We start from the raw sequence: 14,751 nt of genomic DNA on the forward strand, positions 1-14,751 counted from the left end.
TATGCTAATATTTTATCGAATTATATTTATGTGTCATTGTGAGACACGATCATTATATTAGTAGCATACAAATCACCCACCGTCTGTCTCGATATTTAAATGATAAAAATGTTAAAATTATACACAAATCAGGTTCAACCTATAGTTGTTAGCTCCAAAATTATATTCACAATTATTTAGTTAATAAAAAACATGTCTTTGCATTTTAAACACTGTACTTAGTAAATGGAAACCGTAGCAACAGCAACGTACGATCACTTTGATAGTGATAATTTTACGTTCCACTCATGGCAAAAAAAAATATACATTTCCAAATCTAACAGCCTCGTCGCCGCTGCCGGAGAAATGCCGCCGAGGAGGCGAGATCGCCGGAGACTCCGCGACCCGTCGCCGCCGTCCTCCGATGCAAGAGCACCACCCTCCGCCTTAGGCTTGCGTCTCACCCTCCTCGTTCCCCTCCTTATCCTGGTTCTCGTCCTCGCCGCCCTTGGCTTCTCCGGCCTCCTCTCCCATTCCCCTCCCCACTCCCAAACGCTACAGACAACCGCCCACTCCGTCTACGAGCGCGGTCTGGTCAAGCGCGACGTCTCCGCACGAGAGATCCTCTCTGTAAGCACCTCGCGGTCGTATTGCTCGATTGAATTGTTTATCGTTATAGCTGAACTCCTTGGCCGCTAGAGTGGACACTGACGCGGTGCCTCTCCCTTCCCCCGCTTCTGGACCGCGTGATGGTGCTGTATGCAGGAGCACACAAGGGTTTCCGAGAACCGGTCGCAGCGGAACTTCGCGAACCCCGTCCTCGCCTATGTGACCCCCTGGTGAGTCATTTCTGCAATTCCGTGCATGTTTATGGTATTTACCTTCATTCGTGAACAACTCTACTGTTTCAACTATCACATATTAAACTGCGATAGTTCTGTAGGAGGCACACGTATAGGTCAACCACGTTCCTTGTATATAACTCATCGTATTAGTGTTCTGTTTCTAGCTTATATGTAGAGTTAACTTATTGTTTTACAGCAGTAGAACTAGAACCTGGTTTTTAATGTTTTTTAGCTCAAACTGGTTTACTGTGGATTGGGTTCCACGGGCTATTAACAAGTTCAGTTTAAAACTAGTTTGCAAATGGATCCCATAATGGCTTTTACATGTGTTTGTTGGTCATAGATACCAATTTGCCTGAAAATGGATCCTATGACAGCTAATGGCGTGACATTCAAATGCAAGATCGATGATGATGATGATGAAAATCAGATTTACAAAAAAGTGGTATAACTTACTGCCATGCTTGTTGCATTAATGTGGGATCTTGTGATGCAGGAACTCCAAAGGTTATGACATGGCAAAGTTGTTCATCACAAAGCTTACTCATGTATCACCAGTGTGGTACGATTTGAAGAGGTCCGTTGATTCCCTATCGCAAAGCAATTTCCAGGTATCTTCCTTCATCAAGCTGTTATTTTCTAATGCAAAATTTCTTCAGTGATAGGAACAGGCTAGTTCTGGAAGGAGAACACAATTTTGATGCCAAATGGGTCTCTGAACTTCAAACCAATGGGTCTCTGGTAAACCATCTACTTGTCTTCCTTCTGTGTTCCTTCACATAGGCTTTAGTATTATGCTATTACATGCTGTGCTGAGCTGCTGGTCAAGTTGGCATTGTCTAATCTATGATGTGATTCGATTTCTAAATTTATTCTCCAGGCTGTATTTGTGTGTATATCGTATCCCAGAAAAGTTGGATTTTGTATGGCATGAAAAATATAAAATAAAAACAAAAGGCAGTACTTCAAGCATTTAGCTTAGCTGTGGGGTAAAATGATAGGTTAGCGATCTTTTCTACTTTTATTTACTGTCTGCATAGTACACAGTAGGGGGAAATGAATGTTTTTCGCAGTTCCTGCTGTTTTACTATTCGAAAAATGTTTTGGCTTTCACAAAATGTTTTGGCTTTCATTCTTGTTTTCCAGGTAGTGCCGAGAATTGTCTTGGAAGCACTTCCTGCTGTTTTACTATTCGAAAAGAAGCAAAAGGCAAAAGCTATTGATATAATAGTGAGTGAATGCAGGTAAATTCATGCACAGTCTCATTCCAGATAAACATATGCTTTATGATGGCCTGACTTCTGTCTGCCAGTTAATAGGGATAAGGGCTATGACGGTATTGTGCTCGAGTCCTGGTCAAGATGGGCTATTTATGGCGTGCTGGATGATCAAGAGCTACGTTACATGGTACTTCAGTTACCATTCTGCAGCAACATTGTTTTAACAAATGAATTTACATGATCATGTCTGAACTACCAGTACCAGATATGGCAGCCTGTGCACTTGTGTAGTCTTTGTCATATATAAGATTTGCATTCTTTTCAGTATCATATTGCCTTTCTGAATTAGTAGTTGATTGCACCAATGGCCCCTCCAAACTATAGAGAAGTCTAACAAAGCAGATGATTTTTTTTGTGAATCATAGACCACAAAGAAATAACACTTGGCAGGCAGTTCTTGTATTCTTGAATCCATGCCAGACAATTCGTGAACTCCAAACTGAAAGTGGAAAATGAAATATACACCTTTGTTTAGATATCCATGACAGATCTGAACAGACATCATACTTTTTATTAGTACAAGACTCTTGCATGTTTAGAAAGAAAAATTAAAATGAAAAAAACATAATCCTGGTTGGAGATCTTTTAGCAAACAAGTTAATTTTGGCATAAAGCACATGATGATCATGGTTTTTTGCATGTTAATGATACTGTCATTGCAAATATTTTAGAACAGTACATTGAAAGTAGAGGACATCAAACCGATCGTTATAATAATAGAAAGATTTTTCGGAGGCTCAGAGCATTGAAACATTATCAGTTGTTTCTATCTCTGGCGATTACACCTCATGATCATGTTGTGGTTTTTGACAGGCACTTGAATTTGTTAAGCAGCTGGGAGAGGCTTTGCATTCAGTCAATTCCAAATCAAGTAGCCACCATTTGGAACTAATTTATGTTATTCCGGCTCCAAGAATGCAAAAGCTCAATAATCAGGACTTTGGACCCAAAGATCTCATGCATCTGGCTGACACTGTAGATGGTTTTTCTCTTATGACATACGACTTCTCAGGACCTCAGAATCCTGGTCCCAGTGCACCTCTGAAGTGGATACATCATTCTCTAGCAGCACTTCTTTCAGCAAAAGGTTCCTCTCATAGCAATTCACATTCACGGATGATATTCCTTGGCATCAACTTTTATGGGAATGATTTTCTACTGTCTGGAGGTACATATAACTTATCTTTATCTTTCTCCTCTTTTCTTTTGACATGATCAAATATGCTTCTGTATAGCTTGGCTAGCAAAAGTTCACCCATGTTTCTTCTGTGTGCTGTTCGGATTTTCACTAAAATAACAGATAACATGTACTTGATTCAGTTTAACATGATCATGTTGATGTTCCATTGGGAGCATTTGGTACATTTCCCAAGTGATATGAAATCATACCTTGCAGTTTATGTTTGACCTACACTAGAGAAATTATGTTTCTTATGAACACTGATTTTATGCTTCTCTGAATAAATACTTAATTTCGTTGGTTCTTAAGCAACATTATGAAGTGTGGAGTAGTGGATACAAATTGAAAGATCAATCTGTTCTGAAGATTGTGCCTATTACATTGGGAAATTTTCAAAAACCATCCACAAGTCATTGGGTTGTTCAATAGAACCTGGTTTTGGTGCCCACCAGGTTGGATGAGCTCCACCTGTCAGTAGGGGTGGTAATGGATCGCGATCCAAATGCTTTTTTCACAAAACGTTAGGGCCCTAAATAAATTTTAGTTCAAAAATGAATAGAATAGAGCCTGATCTTAATCCGATCCGATCCTTAAATCTTATAGTGTAAAATTTAGAGCCTATTGTCACCCCTACCTGTCAGTGACTCAACTGCAAAGATTTGCTTCCCAACTGGTCACATGTCCTGGGCATCCAGTCCATCCAAATTTCCAAAACATAGACATGCCTGCTCGGTAAAAATGGCTGCAGCTGCTGCATCCTCTCCAGACATAGTAGCTAACAGGTAAAATAGCTATGCAGTGACAGCCTAAAAAACTGAAGCCATCTGTACTGATCAGGCTGGTAGCCGGGAGGATAACGGAGCCATCATTGCTCTGATCTACCTGTGCCTTCTCTGTTCCGACCTTTTGACTCTTGAATGTGTGCCTCCTTTGCCTCTTCTGCTGCCTCACTCCCTCATTCCATTCCCCAGCCTACTCCACTGCCTCTCCTGGCTCCTGCAGTGCCAGTGCCGCCACCCTCCAACATGGCCGGTGCTAACCACTCCAAGCTTGACGCCCCCGCCTCCATACCTGCTCAACTGCCATCCATCACCACTGCAGCAAGCGACGCCTCTTCTGACTTGCTGTCCCACACTCCACCCTCCACCACCGAGCCAGCAATTTATCCCTGGCCATCCCTCTATGGCTGGAGGCCACCAAGACCCCAACCCCAAACCCTAACCCACTGGATTAATGGAGATGGCAGACATGAAGAAGTCCAGCATCCCGGAGAAGAAGAGGGCACGACGGAGGAGGTGCACATTCTCACCCCCAAATAAATCTGTCAATGAATTTTTTTAGAGGAAAAAAAATCTGTCAATGAATTAATAGCACCGTTAAACTTCCTTCTGTCAGAACAAATCTTGACATTACATGCTAATGGCCTGGATGTCCACGGCGCTAGCCAAGTAGCCATCCTGGCTCCATAGTACGCACACCCTACCTTCGAAATTAATAGCACTAAACAAACTTGTGGACAACTGCTGCTGGTAGTCGACCGAAATTTTTGCATTTTGGCACTTTCTCAGAAAAAAAAAATCACGTTTGGACCCTAGAAAATTTTAATGTCATTTTTGGACCCTTTGCTCGGCGCCACAGCCTATGGCGCCGAGGTAACACAGCTCGCCGCCATAGGCTATGACGCCGAGGTACGTACTGCGCTGGCACAACCGGACGTCGTGGTGCCGACGTGGCACCGAGCTCGGCGCCAAGATCTATGGCGCCGAGCTCGGTTGTGTAACCACAAAGCCTGTCTAGCTCAGTTAGTACAGCGCAAGGCTCTTGACCTTGAGGTCGTGGGTTCGAGCCCCACGGTGGGCATTAAATACTTTTTGTCTTTGTCACTGATTTGTTTTTTTGTTGTCCAGATTTTTCGTTTATATCGCTGATTTGTTCGTCCAGATTTATTTCTCATCCAATTTTTTTTTGTTTTTGTGACAAATCAGTCACAAAAAACAAAAACAAAAAATATTTTTTGTCTTATGGGAGATGCTGCATGCAGCAGTTCATTGTTCTGGTCTAATGTATGTTGACTTGACTAGTTCACCGCACGTCCGCATCCTATATGTGGCGCCGTTAGCGTTTTTATTTTGTATTGTGATGATGATCAGTTGGGTTTATTTAGCGGCTTCCCATTCCTGAACCTTCGCGTTAACCAATGTCATTTTCTTTCGTCGTACTCGGACTTTCCGATGCATGGTGCATTGGTGCTGTTTGTCAAACAAAAGGAATTGGCCGGACTCGACAGACAGCCAGTCAAGAACACATTGTATAGCCACCCGTATGGCTAAGTACGTGCTGAAACGTTCATGACAATACTGTAGTGGTTTTTTTGTGTGTGTTCCCTCAATTGACAAATGTAGTGCTAGCAAAGAATTCTGGGATAACAAAAACAAAAAAAAATCTGGACGGACAAATCAGTGACATAAACGAAAAATCTGGACAACAAAAATACAAATCAGTGACAAAGACAAAAAAAATATTGAACACCCACCGTGGGGCTCGAACCCACGACCACAAGGTTAAGAGCCTTGCGCTCTACCAACTGAGCTAGACGGGCTTTGTGGTTACACAACCGAGCTCGGCGCTATAGATCTTGACGCCGAGCTCGGTGCCACGTCGGCGCCACGGCGTCCGGTTGTGCCAGCGCAGCACGTACCTCGGCGCCATAGGCTGTGGCGCCAAGGAAAGGTTCCAAAAATGACATTAAAATTTTCTAGAGTCCAAACGTGATTTTTTTCCCAAAAAAGTGCCAAAATCCAAAAAAAAATCGGGGTAGTTGACTGGTTAAAAACTATTTCTGGTGCTGAATCTTTTCCATGTATATTTTGATTTTGGGGGAGAGAACTGAAGACGGTCGGGCAACTTGGGCCACAACCCTTTTTGGCCCAATTTCTTTTTTTTTGTTAGGAATTGTATATTTCAGCCCTTGTAAGGTGAAGTGTGGAGGCACATAACTGGTGCTGGAGTTTTCTTCTTCGCCATAGCCTTACTAATTTATGCAATGCCATACTTGGTGCTTTCATCAAATTATATTATGACTTATCTACCACTTGTATATACATGTTAGCCAAATTGTGCCCCCCCCCCACAAACACCTCCCAAAAAAATCTTCTGGCTCCGCCACTTACTGAAGAACCTCCAATGCCTTGTTAATGTTTGCACATAGGTAGTGGTGGCGGTGCTATCACCGGAAGAGATTTTGTTCATTTACTTGAGAAGTACAAGCCATCTTTGCAGTGGGATGGAAAAAGTTTGGAGCACTTCTTTATCTATTCAGATGAAGGCGTGAAGCATGCTGTATTTTATCCAACGCTGATGTCACTCTCTGTACGTCTGGATGAAGCCCGAAATTGGGGAACAGGCCTTTCAATTTGGGAGATCGGACAAGGTTTAGACTACTTCTTTGATATTTTATAGGAATGTCTCAATATGTCTTTTGGTACTGTGTGGAGTTGTGTCCACTAATCTAGTATGTGAATTACGCATTTTGGTACTGTATGCACCGTGGGCATTGTTCTTTTCAGCATTGTAATATCAGCTGGCAACAGCTCACATTAACCGTGAGAAACTGCTTCACTGAATATTTCTGCCGGCTGGGTACACACTAGTGTAGTAAGAGGCATCTGTATTCATCTTTGCTTATGGCATATGTGCTGTTATACATCTTCTAAAACGTACTGGTATTTTCTGGTGTTTTGTACATTTCCTTACTGTGCTTTTGCAAAAGAACGGAGATAATATGTTATACTTTGCCACATTATTTAAATGACCGTACCTGAGACAAGCTCTACAATAATCTAACTGTAAGCATCTTATAATAGGTCCCATGTCATTTCTTTTCCCTCACTTACACCTCACCGTGGCTCCAACAATACCCTCGTTTGATCGAGCCTAGCTTGAAAATAAGAGATAGCTCTTCTCTTTGCTATGCTGAGGTGAATCTCTATGAGCTGGTGGAACTATTAGCTTCTGAAATAATCGTATATATAGCAACACAATTAGGGTAGGGGAGTATATATAGTGGACCAACATAAATAACATTACAAAAATGAATTCGCAAATAATTAACACAAGATCAGGTTTTCAAAATTGATAAGTTAAAACAACATAGCTTTGAAGTGATTACAACCATAAGTTGAAATGCATTGCTAGCTCGAATGACATCCTACAAGTAAAGCACAGGTGAGATAGATGGAATAGGAGTGCAGCACACCGTCACTTTGTGACGGAACCGTCCAATCTATAAGAGTCCAAGCACGAAAACATCAGTCTCGATAGTTGATAATGTACTTGACCCCATATAGACCCGGTAGTTCGCTGAATATCCCGAAGGAACTTGGTGAATCAATTCACAACCAAGATTGTAAGATCAAGAAAATACACATCACATATAGGAGTTTTGCAGCGAAAATAACATTACAATAAAATTTAACATTAGTAATTTAAAAGTGGGTACAAATATGTTTTGAAAACAGTATAACTTTTGATGAATAGAGTTAAAACCATAAGTTTAAATATTGCTATCTTAAATGACGATCCTTAGGTAGAACAGAGATGAGATACTTAGAGAAAAGGCCGAGCCCACTGGCGCATAATCCACCATCCTCAGGTGGTAGACCACTCAGTCAAGCCACATCATCAATCATGTCATCAATAGAAGTAACTAAAAAATTATACCACAAGTAAGGCTAAGTATACTAATATTCAGCTAGACTTACTCCGTTACTCGGTGTGTGAAACCTACTCCATTACCTTTAGACAATGAGTTTTTTTGGCTGAGGGATTTGGTTTGTCAAAAGACTAGTTATCAAAAACCCAAATTTTAGCTTAGATTCTAATTGGATATTGTCGGTACCCTAAATCAGGGGTACCCTCTCCTACAACATGAAGACATCGCACCCATGGGACGTCTCCTAGCCGCGCGGAGGACCGCGCCTGACCCCACCAGATGGGCAGACCAAAGGGCGCCACGTGGCAAGGAAAGGCACCACGCCTCAGTAAGGCCGGATCCCCACAGAAGGCCACCGGGCCCCTATATACATACAGGTCCGGAGCCCCAGGGTAGGTCCGAACCTCGGCAGGGTTCCGGAACGAGAAGGACCTTGGTGTGTGCAGGGGTCCGGAGCTGACACGTGTGCGGGCCTTGCTCTCCACTTCCCGCACAGGCGGAGACCCACTGTTTGTGGCCCATGACGTAAGCTACCGTGCCACACCTGACGAGAAGTCGTGCAGCCCCTGCATTTATTGAGGAAAAGACGCGCCGCCTGCCACTGCGCTGACAGGCGACGTGCCCCCTCAACATTTAGGGCCCGTTTGGCACAGCTCCAGCTCCTGATTCTAAGCAAGGATCTGGAGGAGCCATGCCAAACGAGTATTTTTTAAACTGATTCTCGTGAGGAGCCGAAAGATTGGGAGTCATTTTTGTGAAGAAAGGTGGGATCTAAAAAAACATGCTCCACCCTCCCTTAAAACAGCTCCTCAACCAACCAAATACGGACCTCCCCTTAAAGTTTGATCGAAATTACCCGCAATTGCCATTGGACAAAAACATAACGAGCCAATTTATGGATTAAACATTGTAGACCATTTTATGCACTACTATGATGGGAATATTTTATATGTTATTGTTTCATAATTTTTTTCCGTATATGCATCCTACTTATTGGTTTGTAACAAAGTTGAACCGCAAAGAGTAAAACAGACAATCACCACATACCACCAACTCTCAGCAGACAAGAATCAGTTTACTTGTCAAACGGTTTTAAAAATGATTCTGATTCTCTAGGAGAATCAGGAGGATCAGCTCTTCACGAGGATCAAGATCTAAAGCTAAAGAAGCAGGAGCTGGAGCTTTGCCAAACGGGCCCTTAATGCGTCCCGTCCCATCCGCTGGCAAGCGGCGTCAAGGTCATCCAGCAGGCAGCGCGCCTGCTAAGTCTGCTGGTGAACAGTACGCCTATGCCGAGCGGCGCGCTATACTCATCTTCTCTTCCGCAAGAAGCTTCCTCTGTACGCCAAGGATACACAGATCTCGGGCGTCAGGGAAGAGAAGATTGCCTCGACAATAGGCATTAGTAGCTCCAAGTGCTATATTCTTTATGTACCTGGGCCTACATGTCGGGGCCCCGTCCCTTAGTGCATGCCCCCCTTCAGCTATAAAAGGGGAGGCATGCGACGTTACACACACACACACGCAATCTCAGACTCGCTAGCTCATACAAGCTCTCAAGCAATACACCTCACAGTGGAGTAGGGTATTACGCTCCGGCGGCCCGAACCACTCTAAACCCTTATGTGTTCTTGTGTACTGCCCCTTCTCTCCAACAATCAAGCGAAACGCCTAAGCCCCTCCTCATCTCAGGACTTAGGGCGGGTGCACGCCGCCACCCGGCCAGAGATCTACTCTCCGACATTTGGTCCCTTACCGTGGGCCTACATGCTCCGCCACCCCGTGATGGGGACTAAGTATCTAGAGTTATAAGTCCTGCGGGTCCGACAACCTTGGGACCGGAGCTAGAGAACAGACATTGGTCCCCTGGGGTGGTCCGGAGCCCATGTAGCCGCTCAGCCAGGTCCCGTACCGTGGGCCTGCACGCTCCACCACCCTGCGACAAGTGTCCTAGTATCTAGAACCGCGACCCAAGGGGGTCCAGACACGCAACTTGGCCACCCGTACTAAAACCTGCAAGTCCAGAGTATGTATCAAAGGACGACTAATGTCAGACGGAGAGCCATATGAGGTGTACTACTAATGCTTTCTAGCTAAAAGTTGTGTACAGATTCAGATCCCGGCGAGGTTGCCTCCCGAGGACTATTGACAACCTTTTTCAAAAACGCTGGTATCCAACCTCAGCACATCAAGCCTGCATCCTAGGCGGGGGGCCAGGTACCAGGGAGGAGTCAACAACATCGCTCACAACTGGAACAGGCATCACACAGATAAGTGTTAAATGCAGCTTAAAAGACGATATTTATTTGTTTACAAAAAAAGGGGGAAGGCCTGGGGGCTAGTTCTAAAGAACGGACGCCCGCTCCATAGGGTGGTCTGGAGCCTGTGTGGTCGGTTAGCCTAGTTCCGTACCCAAAATCCTGCACACTCCACCATCCCGTAGCGAGTGTCCTAGTATTTAAAACTAAAGTCCTGTGCATCCAACAACCTAGAGGTCCGGCTTTGAAGAACAGGCACTCGTCTCCTGGGGGGTCCGGAAGCCATGTAGCCGCTCAGCCAGGTCCTGTGCCGTGGGCCTACATACTCCGCCGCCCTACGACAGGTGTCTTAGTACTTGAAGCCACCATCTAGGGGGTTCGGGCACATAACTGGGCTTCCCAGGCTAAAATTCTGCGTACATATGTTATTACATTTTGCTCCCAAGCAGATGTCATTACATTCCCTTACAAGTGGGACCCCAGCTCCATTTCTGCAGGAATGAACTACCTCCACACCAGCAAGGGTCGCGGGATAACAAGCCACGAGCGACTCACCAGCAGAGGCAACCGCATCAGCACCGACGGCGACGACCGCCTCTGCACTGACGACTCGCCAGCAGCAGCAATCATCCGAGCATGTGCGCCGCTGCGGGTAGGTCCTCGCCCCTGTCCTCCTACGGGGGGTGACAATGAGGCCATTAAAGCCAAGGAGTCGGGGACTCAGCGGCAGATGGCTCTGATGCCCTCACCAGCGGAGGCAACCACCCCTGCAAGAGGTAGCCTCACCAGCGGCGGCAACCACCTCTGCACTGGTGGGCGGCGGCTGCCTCAGCACGCATGAAGGGGTCCTCGCCCCTATTTCGACCAACAGGAGTGAGGACAAGACCATCCAAGAACGCCACCGCCACTGCCGTGGCATACAACGTCTTGTGCGGTCCCCTAGTGCGCCCGACCGGCAGAGGAAGCCATGGATGTGGCAAACCCGCGCAAGGCGCGACTGTCGTCCGTGCGGTGGATGGGCAACCACACCCCGACTAGACAGCAGGAGGCAGCGTCAGAGGCGGCACCAGGGCCAGACACACTGCAGCTGACAGCCTACAGTCGGCCGGCCCCATGTATCCAAGGACCCCCCCGCAGGATTGGTGAACACCCTTCCCCTCCGAATGCTGGAGAAAGAAGCGAGTCACCAACCCAAACGGAGGGTAGGGCCCCGGCTCAACCCGCCTCCCACCACAACAAGGATGATGAACATCCTTGAAGCTGAGGGTGGGAGAGAGGTCGCAGCCCGACTTGCTTCTCCCCACCACAAGGCTGGTGGTCATCCTCCTGGGTGACCACCGGCGGGGGACCGCAGCCGGGCTGCGTGATGAAAATCCTTGAAGCCGAATGGTGGCGAAAGGATTCCAACCCCCATGGGGTTGCACCCCTCCAACGGCGGCAAGAAGAAGACAAGATCGGCGACACCACCACGAGCGCACGCTCTCCGACGGTGAAGTTGCCGGAAGAAACGACCTTGACACGGATCCCTCCAGAGAACACCGGCGCACCCCATCTGGAGGCCCGGAAGGTGAAAGGGCGCGGTGGTCGCAAGAGGAGCGAGGCATGTCTACTGCCCGGGGGGATCGACCCCTTTTTAAAGGCAGATCCCCCCACTCGCACCCCTGAAGCATCACGGGTGAAGACTCCCCCGACGTGCACCAAGGATCTCACCTTATGACACGGGGGCCAGGCCCCGCATGTCATGCAAACCAACCCTAAGAAGGAGCGTGCGACTGCTCCGCGGTTACGCACCCCTCCATTCTCGGGGCAACCAGCGGTCAGGAAGGCGAACTGCCACGCAAGGGGCATGCAGCCGCCCCACGATCAAGCGCCCCTTCATCTTCGCCGTATCCAGCGGTCAAAGAGGCGAACCGCCGCGCGAGAAGCGTGCAAACGCCCCATGGCTGAGCGCCCCCTCAGCTCCGCCACAACTGGCGGTCCAACTCAGGGGGCCAGGCCCACACGTCATGTAACCGGTGCGCCGGTTACCGTGTGCAAAGAAACCGCACTGCCGCCTGCACCAATGCCTTGTCTTCTCGGGACTGTCACGGATTCTGAAAAGGTAAATTTTTCAGAACCAGTGCAGCGACTCGAGGTAGCCCCACGCATGGCCAAACAGTGTCGTTAAGTACGACGGTCATGGGTCAGTCAGCCGTGGGAATAGGCACGCCAGTTGGCATGGTCATAGGCGGGCCGACAGTAATTGCAGCAACCACCAATCAGACTCTGGTCCCACCTGCAGGCTCGCATCCTCCCCTGAGGTGGGACCGGGGGCCACTGTCGGTACCCTAAATCAGGGGTACCCTCTCCTACAACATGAAGACATCACACCCATGGGACGTCTCCTAGCCGCGCGGAGGACCGCGCCTGACCCCACCGGATGGGCGGACCAAAGGGCGCCACATGGCAAGGAAAGGCACCACGCCTCAGTAAGGCCGGATCCCCACAGAAGGCCACCGGGCCCCTATATACATACAGGTCCGGAGCCCCCGGGTAGGTCCGAACCCCGGGAGGGTTCCAGAACGAGAAGGACCTTGGTGTGTGCAGGGGTCCGGAGCTGACACGTGTGCGGGCCTTGCTCTCCACTTCCCGCACAGGCGGAGACCCACTGTTTGTGGCCCATGACGTAAGCTACCGGGCCACACCTGACGAGAAGTCGTGCAGCCCCTGCATTTATTGAGGAAAAGACGTGCCGCCTGCCACTGCGCTGACAGGCAACGTGCCCCCTCAGCATTTAATGCGTCTCGTCCCATCCGCTGGTAGGCAGCGTCAAGGTCATCCAGCAGGCAGCACGCCTGCTAGGTCTGCTGGTGAACAGTACGCCTGTGCCGAGCGGCGCGCTATACTCATCTTCTCTTCCACAAGAAGCTTCCTCTGTACGCCAAGGATACACAGATCTCGGGCGTCAGGGAAGAGAAGATTGCCTCGACAATAGGCATTAGTAGCTCCAAGTGCTATATTCTTTATGTACCTGGGCCTACATGTCAGGGCCCAGTCCCTTTGTGCATGCCCCCCTTCAGCTATAAAAGGGGAGGCATGCGACGTTACACAAACACGCAATCTCAGACTCGCTAGCTCATATAAGCTCTCAAGCAATACACCTCACAGTGGAGTAGGGTAATACGCTCCGGCGGCCCGAACCACTCTAAACCCTTGTGTGTTCTTGTGTACTGCCCCTTCTCTCCAACAATCAAGCGAAACGCCTAAGCCCCTCCTCATCTCAGGACTTAGGGCGGGTGCACTCCGCCACCTAGCCGAAGATCTACTCTCCGACATATATTTATTCTAGGTAAGCATCCTTCTAATCATACATGATAATAAGCATTTAAGTCATCCAACAAATTATGCAATAAACCTCATTTCTCTTCTTACTCGGTGCATTGCAGAGATCAAACAGTCTCATTAGCTGCGAGAAGCAGACGATTCGAATCGAGTTTTAACCTTGCAAGGTAAACCTAAACACATGACATGTAGGGGCACTCCATCCCCATAAACATCAATTGTCCCCATTGATCCCTGGCCATAGATCATAGCCCACTCCCTAGGAATACAAAACCCCACTGCTCCGGACCTAGCCGTGTAGTGACGAATCTTGTACTAACCATAGCCGCCACGGGAAACTTCGTTGGAGGCAAGTGGGAGGAAGTCTATGAGCAGGTTCAATCAGGTACTAAGCTTACTGATTACCATATTTATCGGGATGTGTTTAGTATGTTCAAACGCTTGATACAGGGTATCCACACATTAATCCTTATTCTAATTCGGTTCCACAGACAGGGCATCCCCTACGGATCCATGTCCATAGACAATCGTAATCCCATTTTTTTAAAAAAAGGTAGCACAATCAACACCTGTTCTCGCACAAGTGCTGGAAAAATCACTTGACTTCTATCGTGATCCTGAATTAGCAATAGTAGTGTTGGGGGCCTTCGGCTTCCGAAGGTCCTCAAAAATATGATTTAACAATGTTTCTAGAGTATAATACATGAACAGGTACCTTCGGACTCAGATCAGAACCACAATATGAAGAAGTACAAAGAATGCAAAGGTTGGCGCAGAACCGAAGCTGTTCGCGGGGGACCTTCGGCATGATAGCAGAAAGGGGATTTTCCCTTTTAAGTCGGTTCCCCTTTCTGCTATCATGCCGAAGGTCCCCCGCGAACAGCTTTGGTTCTGCGCCAACCTTCGCATTCTTTGTACTTCTTCATATTGTGGTTCTGATCCGAGTCCGAAGGTACCTGTTCATGTATTATACTCCAGAAACATTGTTAAATCATGTTTTTGAGGACCTTCGGAAGCCGAAGGCCCCCAACAACAAGTACAAGCTTTTACCCCATTTTCTCTAGTCTTTCATTTGTTCTTCTATTATTATAACTAGTTAAGTACATATGCATTCACTACCACTTCTAAACGTCATGTAGACAGACTTAGTTAAAAAGGAATAATCATTTAATCATGT

At 47.2% G+C, this 14,751-nt stretch overlaps 1 protein-coding gene and 2 non-coding genes across 3 annotated transcripts; 2 read left to right on the plus strand and 1 right to left on the minus strand.

Moving 5' to 3' along the window:
* The first annotated feature begins 324 nt into the window (after window positions 1–324).
* On the plus strand, window positions 325–6,995 carry LOC100191341 (Hydrolase, hydrolyzing O-glycosyl compound). Its single transcript, NM_001136775.1, has 8 exons — window positions 325–609; window positions 745–818; window positions 1,321–1,401; window positions 1,484–1,565; window positions 1,971–2,068; window positions 2,144–2,231; window positions 2,918–3,272; window positions 6,493–6,995. Exons 1-8 carry the CDS (start codon window positions 346–348, stop codon window positions 6,741–6,743), a joined length of 1,293 nt encoding a protein of 430 aa, NP_001130247.1. The 5' UTR covers window positions 325–345; the 3' UTR covers window positions 6,744–6,995.
* Window positions 5,072–5,144, plus strand: TRNAK-CUU (transfer RNA lysine (anticodon CUU)). The gene has a single exon. It is a non-coding gene; the product is annotated as a tRNA-Lys (tRNA).
* TRNAK-CUU (transfer RNA lysine (anticodon CUU)) lies at window positions 5,811–5,883 on the minus strand. The gene has a single exon. It is a non-coding gene; the product is annotated as a tRNA-Lys (tRNA).
* Window positions 6,996–14,751: the final 7,756 nt, after the last annotated feature.

This window comes from Zea mays, chromosome 8 (assembly GCF_902167145.1).
Source record: "Zea mays cultivar B73 chromosome 8, Zm-B73-REFERENCE-NAM-5.0, whole genome shotgun sequence".
NCBI classification, from domain to species: Eukaryota; Viridiplantae; Streptophyta; class Magnoliopsida; order Poales; family Poaceae; genus Zea; species Zea mays.